The sequence below is a fragment of the Microcebus murinus genome, chromosome 4 (assembly GCF_040939455.1).
Source record: "Microcebus murinus isolate Inina chromosome 4, M.murinus_Inina_mat1.0, whole genome shotgun sequence".
In the NCBI taxonomy this organism is placed as follows: Eukaryota; Metazoa; Chordata; class Mammalia; order Primates; family Cheirogaleidae; genus Microcebus; species Microcebus murinus.
Window position 1 is genome coordinate 32,510,884 of NC_134107.1, and position 14,161 is coordinate 32,525,044.

The 14,161-nt window shown below is 37.7% G+C and overlaps 1 protein-coding gene across 2 annotated transcripts in view; it reads left to right on the plus strand.

Annotated features, from left to right (window-relative positions):
- CSTF3 (cleavage stimulation factor subunit 3) overlaps positions 1 to 14,161 on the plus strand; it is a 73,492-nt gene that overhangs the window by 58,004 nt on the left and 1,327 nt on the right. For both annotated transcript variants that reach the window (XM_076002047.1, XM_012739862.3), the window contains 8 exons: positions 393 to 509; positions 774 to 848; positions 2,562 to 2,705; positions 3,087 to 3,189; positions 7,959 to 8,028; positions 9,242 to 9,437; positions 13,245 to 13,398; positions 14,067 to 14,161. In XM_076002047.1, the coding sequence (XP_075858162.1) occupies positions 393 to 509; positions 774 to 848; positions 2,562 to 2,705; positions 3,087 to 3,189; positions 7,959 to 8,028; positions 9,242 to 9,437; positions 13,245 to 13,398; positions 14,067 to 14,161 (954 nt within the window). The remainder of the gene's footprint in view (positions 1 to 392; positions 510 to 773; positions 849 to 2,561; positions 2,706 to 3,086; positions 3,190 to 7,958; positions 8,029 to 9,241; positions 9,438 to 13,244; positions 13,399 to 14,066) is intronic.

Consider the following 14,161-nt stretch of genomic DNA (forward strand, 5'->3'; position numbering starts at 1 on the left):
TTATAGTAATGATTTGCTAAAAGATATAGCACTGAATTTTGGTAATAAAGTATAAGTGTTGAAAATTGTAAACTTATGTTAATATGAATCTTAGTGACACTATCTAATTATATTGCCTTAGAATTAAAATATAGTGGCTGTTTCTAATGTGTTAAAGTGATGAATGATTTAGAGTACTTGCATGATTCTTTTATAAGTTAAAATAACAGAAAAAGTCTTTGGAATTTTTTTTAGAATCCATAAATGCATGTGTATTCATGTGTGTGCATGTGTGTGTGTACAACCATATATATGTGTGTGTTTTCTAGATACATATAAAGTAGATTTGATTTTATTAATTTCATTCTCTTTCAATTTTATTAAAATTATTGAGGATGAGCTTTTCCTCCTAGGATATGAATAATGCCAAATTATTTAGTGATGAAGCTGCTAATATATATGAAAGAGCCATAAGCACTTTATTAAAGAAGAATATGCTTCTTTATTTTGCATATGCGGATTACGAAGAGGTGAGTAAAAATGTTTAGAACTTTCTTATAATTCAAGAATTACTGCGAGACTAAGTTTTTTTCTGGCTGATGCTTTGCTTGGCATATTGCTTTTGATAGAGATAATGCAAAATGAACAGTTACTAGTCCATAGCTCATTATATTTGTGCTCAAAGTAGGTGCCATTGTGGGGGCAGAATGCACAGCTTCTGGATTCCTTAGAGCTCAAATCCCTGCTTGTTTACAACCATATATTTATATTCACTTCTTCTCTAACCACTTTAGAGTCGCATGAAGTATGAGAAGGTTCACAGTATATATAACAGACTTTTGGCAATTGAGGATATTGACCCCACCTTGGTGAGTAACGTTACAAATCTCTCTCTCACCTTTCCAATCTAATTAACAAAAAATAATTAAAATTTATATATAGCAAAATTCACTATTTTTGTTGTATGGTTCTATGAATCTTGAAAATAACATCAAGTCGTGGGACCACCACACAGTTTAAGATACAAAACACTTCCATCACCCCCCAAAATTCCCTCATGTGACCCCTTTGTAGGTAACTCTTTCCTCTGCCCAAATCTCTGACAAACTTATCTGCTCTCTGCTGGATTTTTTTCTTTTTAATGCAGCTGCATGAAATAGCTACAAAGGGATTTTAACACTTTCTGTGAGCATGTTTTGAAGCCTCTTTATACCACATAATTGTTGCTTAATAAATACTTCTTTTTAAATGAGGCAGGAAAAATCAATATCCTGGGAAGGGGTTGGGCAGAAACTCACTTTATCCTAAATCCTATTCTGTAGAAGTAGTTTTCAAAGCCTTAAGTTTCTGCAGAGGTGCAGTGGAACTCTCACAGTGGGAGGGGAAGGAGGCAGGCCTGTGAATGGGACTCTAGACCCTTCTCTCCTCAAGTCAATTACAGCTACACTGCTTTTTGTTTGTTTATATTGTATTCTACTACTCTAAGTGCTTGTATTTATTCATCATTTTAAAATTCATTCAATAAACATTTAGCAAAAATATTGCTGGAGTTTATGCATTGTGCTAGACTGCGGCAATATAATGACAAACTAGATAAAATTCCTTTACTTAAGGAATTCAGTTCATTCATCCATCCATCCATCCATCAAAACTAGGCAAACCAGGACCCTACTAATAGTCTTTTTTTTTCATTAAATAAATACTGTATACTCATCATGTGGGGGACACTCTGTAGGTGTTGGGTATATAAAGTGGCTCATAGTTTATTAATAAAGTTCCATTATATGGTCTTTAGAAAATAGAGTGGTGGATTTGTTTAAATAAACCAAGAAAATGTAAACATATATTATAAAACATGATTATATTAAGTCAAACCTTAAGTTTTTTAGATCTTGGCATTTATTAACAGAGTGTTTTCTATTAGTTTCACCTTTTCTCCCTTAAAATTTAATTTGCATATTCTAGTATTAGATAGTGGTGATGATTGCACAACCTTGTGAATATGTTTAAAACCAGGGAATTGTAATCCTAGCTCTTGGGAGGCCGAGGCGGGCGGATTGCTCAAGGTCAGGAGTTCAAAACCAGCCTGAGCAAGAGCGAGACCCCGTCTCTACTATAAATAGAAAGAAATTAATTGGCCAACTGATATATATATAAAAAATTAGCCGGGCATGGTGGCGCATGCCTGTAGTCCCAGCTACTCGGGAGGCTGAGGCAGAAGGATCACTCAAGCCCAGGAGTCTGAGGTTGCTGTGAGCTAGGCTGATGCCACGGCACTCACTCTAGCCTGGACAACAAAGCGAGACTCTGTCTCAAAAAAAAAAACAAACAAACAAACAAAAAAAAAAACAGGGAATTGTACACTTTAAAGGGTGAATTTTGTGGTATGTGAGTTATATCTCAATAAAAAACAAAACCAGATTAATTTACATGCATCTCTAATACCAGAAAAACTTACCTTGAGGATTCAAATAGTATTTTATCTATAATCCTACTCTCTAATTTCTTGGATATTCAGGATTGCTTTCGTATATGGGAAACATACTGCCTAATTTGTAGAATACAAATACTTTTTCCCATAGGTATATATCCAATATATGAAATTTGCAAGGAGAGCAGAAGGTATCAAATCTGGAAGAATGATATTTAAAAAAGCAAGAGAAGATACTAGAACCCGCCACCATGTCTATGTTACTGCAGCACTCATGGAGTATTACTGTAGTAAGGTAAATACTGAAATATAAGTATAAAGGTAAAATAATTTTCTTCATCTGAGATACATCAATTAAAAGAAAGGTCATCTAGTTTCTGTCATTAAAATTTAATTGCTCCATTTTGTGAAGGAAATATAAGTATATCTGTGTAAAATTATATAGACATCATCCAAATCTCTAATTGCCTGTTAATTTATTCCTTATTAAACCATATTTCTAAACCAAAATCTCCTTGAATAATTTTTAGCTCAGCAATTTTTACTTAACATGATATTAATTTCCATTTTACTTCTTAGGTACCTTGTCATATTTAGGTGTTGCAATTTTAATATTCTTTTGAGTATCCTGTCTGACATTTCATGGAAATCAGTACTTTACTCTCCTTACTTCTAGGACAAATCTGTTGCCTTTAAGATTTTTGAACTGGGGCTAAAGAAGTATGGAGACATTCCAGAATATGTCCTAGCCTATATTGATTATCTTTCTCACCTCAATGGTAAGTTGATTCTAGAATCTATAATGGTTAATATTAAACCATTTGAAATTACATTGCTGGATTTTTTTTCCTTCTTGAATGTATTATAATTTTGACATCATACCAGACAGGAACTTGATAGGCAATCAAGAAATATTTGTGGCCTATCAACCATGAATTAATATTTATTGAGTAATGACAGGTGCTTTTCAGCTCTGCAGAATGGTCTTTAATCATTAAAGTGCCATCAGCAGTAGGATAAAGCTGCAGTTAGAGTTAGGAAACAAAGAGTTGTTTATATGCATCTCTGATAACTCTGAGCAAACTGTCTCTTGTTTCCTGGAGGGAAAATAGACAAAAAACCCTCCAGCTACCAAATCTCAAAGATGTCCAAGTAGTAAAATACCTTGAGGCTAGTGGAGAAGAGATTAAAAAAGAAATATTATGGGTTTTTAGCATCTTTATTTCCCTATTCTGTTGTAATTTAGTCTAGTTACCTACAGTCTAGGATATGCAATTTCGTGACAAAAAATGATCTGGTATAAAAGTTGGTTTAAGAAAGAAATATATAATTATGTACCATGTAAATGAATGACTATAGAAATAAGTATAAATTGATAATTATTAATATTTCAGAAAAATATAGCATTCTCTGTACCTAAATAGTATAAAGAAATAAAACTTAAATATGATTTTGTATTTCAGCTTAGTGATTCTACACTCTGGGAAAAGACTTAACTTCAAAAAGTGAGATAGTGGGACATTTGGTTGATAAAGTTTTCTTGTATAAAATCAATGTTCCTTACCAATTTAAAATTATTTTGCCTGTTTTTTTAGTACTAGTATGTATAATATTTTTATTATTTTTAAAATAAGGATGACATCTAATCTCAGCATTACTGTCTTCCAAAATCAGTGTCTTAGGTAGTTCATTCATTCATCTATCTATCCATCCATCTAACATTTATTCATTACCTTTTGGTAACCAGGGTCTGGAAGTACAAAGGGGAATAGGACTCCATTCTCATTACCAGAGCATTCTTATGGAAGAATCCAATGTGTAAATATAATTGCATCATCATTTGATGCTTCATTGTAGCATACTTTTTTTTTTTTTTTTTTTTTTTTGAGACAGAGTCTCACTTTGTTGCCCAGGCTAGAGTGAGTGCCGTGGCGTCTCACTCTATGCTAGACCCTAGCTCACAGCAACCTCAAACTCCTGGGCTCAAGCAGTCCTCCTGCCTCAGCCTCCCAAGTAGCTGGGACTACAGGCATGTGCCACCATGCCTGGCTAATTTTTCTATATATATTAGTTGGCCAATTAATTTCTTTCTATTTTTAGTAGAGATGGGGTCTCGCTCTTGCTCAGACTGGTTTCGAACTCCTGACCTCGAGCAATCTGCCCGCCTTGGCCTCCTAGAGTGCTAGGATTACAGGCGTGAGCCACCGTGCCCGGCCTGTAGCATACTTCTGAGGTTAGATGTGTAATCTTACATTTCAGTTTTCTCATCTGCAGAATGGTCATAAGAATACCTTTCATAGGATTGTTGAGAGGATCAATAAGTTTTTGCATGTGTTTTACTTAACATTTATGGAATGGTGTTAAGCATTCCATAAATGCTAACTATTTATAATGGTGGTGGTGATCATGAAAAAATGTGCTAAGTACTATAAGAGAACCTTGAATTAAATATTTTAGAAGCACAGAGAAGAGAGTGTAATTTAAGTTCTGGAACTGTGCTGTGCAACTATGGTAGCCACTAGACTATTAGGTATTGAGCACTTGAAACGTGAATAGGCTGAAATGAAATGTGATGTAAGTGTAAAATACATACCAGATTTCAAAGACTTAGTACCAAAAAAAAATACTTTAATAATTTTTTATATTGAATATATGTTGAAATGATAAGAATTTGGATACATTGGATTAAATAAAATATTTCACCTGGTTTTACTCTTTTTAATATGGCTAGCAGAAAATTTAAATTACATATGTGGCTTGCATTATATTTCTGTTGGACAGTACTATTCTAGAGTGTCACAGAGAAGGGCACATGAGTTGGATCTTTAAAAATGAGCAGTAGTTACCCAAGTAAAGAAAGAGAAGAAGGCATTATTCTAGGCAGAGAACACAGCATATAACCAGTAGTGGTGGGAAAGTTATGTGGAATGGCAAAAAGTGTGTGTGAAGCAAAGCTTGGGATAAAGCCAAAAGGATAAAATGCAAAATTTAACATTTAAAAAAGTATAATATGTTAAATTGAAGATGGAAGCCACACAAATAGTGCCATCTTCTTTGGTCCAACACATTTAATCTAATGCTTTCATTTTGCATATGGACATGTCTCAGTAACAAACCAAATAACTACCCTGAGGCAATGAAAACCAACTACTCTGTTGGATATTTTTCTTTTTTTTTTTTGAGACAGAGTCTCGCTTTGTTGCCCAGGCTAGACTGAGTGCCGTGGTGTCAGCCCAGCTCACAGCAACCTCAAACTCCTGGGCTCAAGCAATCCTCCTGCCTCAGCCTCCCGAGTAGCTGGGACTACAGGCATTCGCCACCATGCCCGGCTAATTTTTTGTATATATTAGTTGGCCAATTAATTTCTTTCTATTTATAGTAGAGACGGGGTCTCGCTCTTGCTCAGGCTGGTTTCGAACTCCTGACCTTGAGCAATCCGCCTGCCTCGGCCTCCCAGAGAGCTAGGATTACAGGCGTGAGCCACCGCGCCCGGCCGGATATTTTTCTTTTTAGCAACTTTATTGTATACTTTGTATACCATAAGTGCATCAAGTATACAATTCAATGGCTGTTAATAGATTTACTGTTAGAATTTTACTTTTTTTTTCTTTTTTTTGAGACAGAGTCTCACTTTTGTTGCCTAGGCTAGAGTGAGTGCTGTGGCTTCAGCCTAGCTCACAGCAACCTCAAACTCCTGGACTCAAGCGATCCTCCTGCCTCAGCCTCCCAAGTAGCTGGGACCAGGCATGCACCACCATGCCTGGCTAATTTTTTGTATATATACTTTTAGTTGGTCAATTAATTTCTTTCTATTTTTAGTAGAGACAGGGTCTCGCTCAGGCTGGTTTCGAACTCCCGACCTCGAGCAATCCGCCCGCCTCGGCCTCCCAGAGTGCTAGGATTACAGGCGTGAGCCACCGTGCCCAGCCTACTTTTTTTTTTTTTTTTTTTTTTGAGACAGAGTCTCGCTTTGTTGCCCAGGCTAGAGTGAGTGCCGTGGCGTCAGGCTAGCTCACAGCAACCTCAAACTCCTGGGCTCAAGCAATCCTCCTGCCTCAGCCTCCCGAGTAGCTGGGTCTACAGGCATGTGCCACCATGCCTGGCTAATTTTTTCTATATGTATTAGTTGGCCAATTAATTTCTTTCTATTTATAGTAGAGATGGGGTCTCGCTCTTGCTCAGGCTGGTTTTGAACTCCTGACCTCAAGCAATCCGCCAGCTTCGGCCTCCCAGAGTGCTAGGATTACAGGCGTGAGCCACCACGCCCGGCCTAGAATTTTACATTTTATTTCTTTGTTTTTGCTTTGCTTTTGGAAACAGGGTCTCGCTCTGTTACCCAGGCTGGAGTGCAGTGGCCCCATTCACTGTAACCTTTAACTCCTGGGCTCAAGTGAGCCTCCCACCCCAGCCTCTGAAGTAGCTAGTACTACAGTTGTATACCACCATGCCCAGCTAATTTTAAAAAAAATATTTTGTAGAGATGAGGTCTTACTATGTTGTAGGCTGGTCTTGAACTCCTGGCCTCCAGCAATCCTCCTGCCTTGGCCTCCCAAAGTGTTGGGATTTACAGGCGTGAGCCACACTGCCTGGCCAGGATCCTTAAATTTTAAATGATCTCTTACAGTTTGTAATAGCAAGAAGTGTCATTGTCTCTTGTCCAACTATAGAGGCCCTCCTAAGATTCTTAAAATTTAATCCACCTTTGGCACCCCCCCCCCTTTTTTTTTTTGAGACAGAGTCTTACTCTGTTGCCCAGGCTAGAGTGCTATGGCGTCAGCCTAGCTCACAGCAACCTCAAACTCCTGGGCTCAAGCAATCCTACTGCCTCAGCCTCCCGAGTAGCTGGGACTACAGGCATGTGCCACCATGCCCAGCTAATTTTTTATATATATATTTTTAGTTGGCCAATTAATTTCTATTTTTAGTAGAGATTGGTCTCGAACTCCTGAGCTCAAACGATCCGCCCACCTCGGCCACTGCACCTTGCACCAGCCAAGCCTTCTTAATTCATTTACATTTGCCTATCTACCTACCAAACTAGTTGTTATCTTATCTCTAAGAAGTTAAAGGAGCTAGATATAGCGTAGTCCTGGTATCTCAAAGTAAGAAACTCAATTATGTTTAAGTTTGAGGTTCCCATCTTTCACACATTCAATGTGTTTAAAAAATAGTGGTAGCCTATTACGCCAGCAGATACGTAATTTTCATTATTTTTAAAAGGCAAATGGGATAGCTGATTCAGATATCACACTGTTATAGTTATTTTGCATTACAATGCTATACAGTACAGAGAAGGGATGAACTAGAAGTGAAAACACCTGACTTCTAGTTTACTGCTCTGCTACTCAATAATAAAGCCAGATCAAATTACTTAATCTTTTTGAGCCTCAAGTTTCCTCATCCATAAAAATCATGGGTGATAATAGTTACCTTTTTGCATAGGATTTTTGTGAGGGTTAAGTGAGATATAATGCATGTGAGAATATATTGTTGAATTGTAAAAGTCAACTTTTTAAAAAAATATTTAAAATCTTTTTAAATATCCTAGAGGACAATAATACTCGAGTTTTGTTTGAACGAGTTTTAACATCTGGAAGCCTTCCTCCTGAGAAATCTGGGTAAGCCATTGTGAAAACTTGTTGGTTGGGTTCTAAAGGTAGCTTTAATTGATCTATGGGGTGAATGTTTGCTTGCAAAAGAGTTTCAGGAGAAATTTCCTTTCTCTTTCAAGACTTATTTTACCTACCTGCAATTTTTTCATAACTGTTTAAGATTACTTTTAAATTTTCTGCATAGTGACTAGAATTATTTTAAGAGATGCTTTAGCAATCAATTATTAAATATTTTAATATATCTTTCTAGTTTGATATATCCCTAGAAATTGATATGAACATGTTGAGAGAGGAGTTCTGAAATGTTTACCTCCCTTACTCAAAATCAGACTTATATATTTAGTTTGTTGTACATGTCCCTGATTTATGTTCATCCTGTCAGTTTTACCAAACAGAGAAACAACATGGTATAGTGGTACAGTGGAAACAGTAAGGCTTTGAGAGTCTTGGGTTCATTTTCCAGCTCAGCTAAGTAGACATTAGGCAAACATAACCTTACCAATCCTCACTTTCTTATTGAGTAACAATAATGTCTACCAGTGTAGGATTTTTGTGATAGTCTCCTACCTGGTATATAACAGATACTCAATATATTACTTTAGTACAAAGGGGTTTAAGTAGTCTGAGCATTAACTTTGGCTACTAAAACAGTAATGGGGCACCAATTTGTCCCCAATAGCCCACATTAATGGGAAACAATAGAGAGTAATCATTAGATTTTAGAATATATTTTTGTTCATACATTAGATGAATAATGTATTCTACGTTATAATTCATGCCACTAAACAAATTGATGAAGACACATTATTCAGGAGAAATTACAAATCTGTCTAGGTTCCTATTAGAACTCTTCCCACCAAGAGTTTACCCTATCTCTAAGGTATCTTTCTTCTTGACCACAAAGAATAGGAAGATTTACTAAATAAGTAAAAACTCAAAAAAAGGCTTAAATACTAAAGTATTAATATTTAGGGTAAAGTGTTATCTCTATAATTTACTTTGAGATGCTTAAGCAAAAAAGATGAAGCAAATATCACAAAATATTAACAAGCTAGGTATTGGTATTATACTATTCTATTTTCTATAGTTTGGGGATATTTATATTTAAAAAGAGCTTTTTAAAAGTTAGGGGGGAGATGGGGAACTTAAAGCTTTTTTGTAAATGAACTGTCCTGTCCCAAACCCAGAATTAAGTATTGATTATATTTATTTTTTACAGAGAAATCTGGGCCCGATTTCTAGCTTTCGAGAGTAATATCGGTGATCTAGCTAGTATACTCAAAGTGGAGAAAAGACGGTTTACAGCATTCAAAGAGGAGTACGAAGGCAAAGAAACAGCTTTACTGGTAGATAGATACAAGTTCATGGATTTATATCCTTGCTCTACAAGTGAACTAAAAGCACTTGGGTATAAGGTATGTATTTAGGATCAAAATGTGTATAGTGTCCTTCTCCAGTGGGTCCATGGATAACCTTCACTCTAAATTCTGAAATATAAATTAATCTAGTTTTAGAATAGATTTGCAGAAAACAAGAAAAAAGTTCCTTGGGTTTATGAAACACTGTCAAAAGTAGCTGAACAAAATGAGAATTGAAATGAGATTTTTTTTTTTTTTTTTTTTTTTTGAGACAGAGTCTCACTTTGTTGTCCAGGCTAGAGTGAGTGCCGTGGCATCAGCCTAGCTCACAGCAACCTCAATCTCCTGGGCTTGAGTGATCCTTCTGCCTCAGCCTCCCGAGTAGCTGGGACTACAGGCATGCGCCATCATGCCCGGCTAATTTTTTTATATATATATCAGTTGGCCAATTAATTTCTTTCTATTTATAGTAGAGACGGGGTTCTCGCTCTTGCTCAGGCTGGTTTTGAACTCCTGACCTTGAGCAATCCGCCCGCCTCGGCCTCCCAAGAGCTAGGATTACAGGCGTGAGCCACAGTGCCCAGCCTGAAATGAGATTTTAAAACACACTTTCATTCTGCCCCTGAAATTGTCAGTGCCTTATATCTTATGTCAGATGGAGGGGGAGAAATTTTTAAAGAAAAAGAAAATCTAAGTATCATCTTAGGTGTTACTTTATTTCTAATAGTTCTTACCAAATTAATGAACATGTTTTTTGTTTTTTTTTTTTTGAGACAGAGTCTCACTTTGTTGCCCAGGCTAGAGTGAGTGCCGTGGCATCAGCCTAGCTCACAGCAACCTCAAACTCCTGGGCTCAGGCGATCCTCCTGTCTCAGCCTCCCAAGTAGCTGGGACTACAGGCATGTGCCACCATGCCCGGCTAATTTTTTGTATATATATTTTTAGTTGTCCAATTAATTTCTTTCTATTTTTAGTAGAGACGGGGTCTTGCTCAGGCTGGTTTTGAACTCCTGACCTCGAGCAATCCGCCCGCCTCGGCCTCCCAGAGTGCTAGGATTACAGGCGTGAGCCACCGCGCCCGGCCAATGAACATGTTTTAACAGATCTTAAAGCAAAGGTAGTTCCTGATGCATATTTTGTAAGATACAATGAAGAAACATTACAGCTTGTTAAATCCATGAAGTTCCTAAAGGGAATTTATATCCTTACAACAGCATTCCTTCAGTAGCTCTTTGGAGATTAGCTTATCTAGATGTGAAACTCTTCTACATAGAGTTATAATAAATCTAGTACCTGAACCTGTACAGGTGAGGGGGAGAGATTCATGTTTATACAGCTCCAGAAATAGCCCTTTCTGAGAAAGCTATTATTTTATCATTTCTTAATCTTTCTGTGTCATGTGAACAAAGACCAAGATGGAAATCAAAAGGGAGGCTATATGCACAAGAGTCTTTGGTTGGTCCCTTAAGCAAACCAGCATTAGGATGTTCTTGACCAGCCATCCTCAAACTGTGGCCCGCCAAGGACAGTTTTGCTGTCGCTGCCTGTTCTGCTTAGCAGCCGACTTATCCCAGGCCCACAGTGCGCATGTGTGGAATGTGCGTGGGACTCTCCAACAGCCCTCCAACGGTCTGAGGGACAGTGAACTGGCCCCCGTTTTAAAAGTTTGAGGACCCCTGTTCTTGACCATTCATTTTTTCCCCATTGCCCTCTTTTGATCTGGGTCTCAATCTGTATCTCAACCAGATTAACAAATTTGAAAAAAAACTACCCATAATTGAGCTTCAGATATTTTTGTTAATGGAAGCCCCAGTTCTGTGCCAGTCCCAAATTCCTATTCTAAACCAAGGAATTAGCAGTTCCTGCTTCTAGCTTACCTATCTCTTTAAAAGCCAAAGACATTTGGCTTTTAACAAATCCTCACTTTAACATCAGCGATAGGTTCTTGGAAACTTTGATTTGAAGTGAAACAACATACAGCAATTCATTGAATAACATTTCTTATACATCATTTTTCTTAAAGTCACATTTTCCAAGACCCTGTCGGCAACGTTAAGTGAGGACTTACTCTGCTTTGTGGAATTGTTAGCCTTTATGAGGGAAAAAAGGGCTTTTTCAGCTTTTCCAAGATGAAAATTAAAGAAGCTAATAAAAATAAATTTCTTACTATTTCCAAGTAGAACTACTTCTTGAATATGAGTTTTCCATCTTGTATTTCTATTTCTACTCTTGTGGTCTCTGAGAAGGATTAATGTGCTTCTGCATGTGGTATGTATGTACATGCAAGTGAGAGAGACAATTCCCAATTGTCTCTCATCTACTCATTTAGATTTGCTTATATAATACCAGATGTCATCAATTGCATTTGAACAAATTTTGAGAAAGTGGAAAGGTTTTATATCCCTTAATGATGGCATAAAGAGTTCATTCTTTTCGTTCTAGACAGGTAGATTGACAATGGTTTCCTGTAGCAGACAGAGGAGCTCCTCTCAGATAGGGTCTCCGTTAATACATGGTTGTATTGCTCCCTTTGACATAGCTTAGAGAGTTGTTCTCAGCCCTGCAGGGCACTGCTAGTATACTAAAAAGAACACTGCGAATGGGTTTGAGGTCAGAGAGGCCTGGGCTCCTAGTCCTCCTCTCTCTATTCTTACTAGCCATGTGGCCTGGGAAATATCAGAACCTTTCTGAGTTTAGTCCTTCCTATAAAATGGAGATGTGGCGTGAGAGATGTACTGCCTCCCAAAAATTTTTAAAAGATGTTATTGTTTGCCTCATCAGAGAGGGAATAAATGGCTACATTTTGAATTTTTCCTTCAAATTACCACTGTACCATCTACTTGGTGCATGGTCTTATGACTTTACTCACAAACGCATCTATCCTACAGCGTCCTACCTGGTGACAATGAGTGTAGTGACTCTTGCTTGACTGGTGCTGTGGTAAGGTTATAAAACACCAGGCCTTCAGAGCCAAATAGCTTTCCTTGTTGAGTATTTAACGACTTCGGTCGGCATTCATAGTTCACATGATAAGTTTGTACTGTGCATTAATGACAAATCTGTTTTGCTCTTGTGTGATGAGGAAAACTTTAAAGCACTGAAAGCTTGTTTTACTTTACAGACAGCTTTACTTGTAAATCAGAATAGGTAACATATACATATGTTTTTATTGTGTTATTTTTAAATGTTCACAATTTTATTTTGATAAATGAAAAATTAGAAAAGTGAATTCATAATTATAGACTAAAGTTGACGCTTGGCTGTGCACCTTTATATCACGGCTGTTGGCTACAGTCGACGCTCAGCTGTGTGAATTCATCTGTGGCTATCGACTATAGTTGATGTTCCTACCGAACTGGTTAACAATCTTTACCATCATTAATGTTTTTTTCTTTTTTTTTTTTTGAGACAGAGTCTCGCTTTGTTGCCCAGGCTAGAGTGAGTGCCGTGGCGTCAGCCTAGTTCACAGCACCCTCAAACTCGGGCTCAAGCAATCCTCCTGCCTCAGCCTCCCGAGTAGCTGGGACTACAGGCATGCACCACCATGCCCGGCTAATTTTTTGTATATATATTAGTTGGCTAGTTAATTTCTTTCTATTTATAGTAGAGACGGTGTCTCACATTTGCTCAGGCTGGTTTTGAACTCCTGACCTCGAGCAATCTGCCCGCCTCGGCCTCCCCAAGTGCTAGGATTACAGGTGTGAGCCACTGCGCCCATCATTAATGTTCTTATCTTTCTCTATTTTCTCTTTCGGTGGTTTTAACCCAATTATTCACACTGTATCCTCAAGATTATACAATTGCACAATTATACTCTGTAAGTCCCTTTTTCAGGTTTAGGATTCTTCTGTTCTGCATTTTCAGGATGTCTCCCGTGCTAAGCTAGCCGCTATAATTCCAGATCCAGTTGTAGCTCCTTCTATAGTGCCTGTTCTGAAAGATGAAGTGGATAGAAAACCAGAATACCCTAAACCAGACACTCAGCAGATGATTCCATTTCAGCCACGACATTTAGCACGTAAGCCAAGACTTTAGATCCAGTACTGAGACCTCGGTTTGTTTGTTGATTTAAATCCAAGGTGTGGGGGGAAAGTAACATGGCCTTTCCATTGCAGTTAACTTCTTAGACTTAGGGTCACTATGGCAAGTGACTTGGCTGTAATCTTTGAACTGGATTAACTAAGAATGTTCTACAAACAAGACTTCAATGATACAGATTCCAGTAACTCATTTTGGCAGTGATAGTTTTCAGAAATGCTGCCATATGCAGATTACCTGAACTGTTGGAAACTTCAGTAATGTTATTTGGTATTTTTATACTTAACTAATGGTTAGTAGCCCCTCTAGGTCCTTTCTGAACAAGGCACTTTTGATTAAATTTGTTGAATACTTTAAACAGGACTGCTGAACAAATGACTTGTGCAGCTCAGAAACAGTCTTTGACAAAAACTGACTAGTTCAGCCGTTGGGTTGTCTTACGCAAGTCACTCATCTACTTTTCTGCCTCCCAGTGGCCATGGGGTTGAAACTGCTTTCATTATCTCACCCACTTGAGTTTGGTCAGTGGGTAAAGCACTAACGTATTTTAAATGTCCAGAATAAAGCAACATAGACACAGAAATTTAGCTCTTACACGTACAGAAATTCTTCCATCCCACTTGCTTTATGTTTTTCTTTCTCTCACAGCTCCGGGTTTACACCCTGTCCCTGGTGGAGTGTTCCCAGTGCCTCCTGCAGCTGTTGTTTTAATGAAACTTCTCCCTCCTCCTATCTGTTTCCAG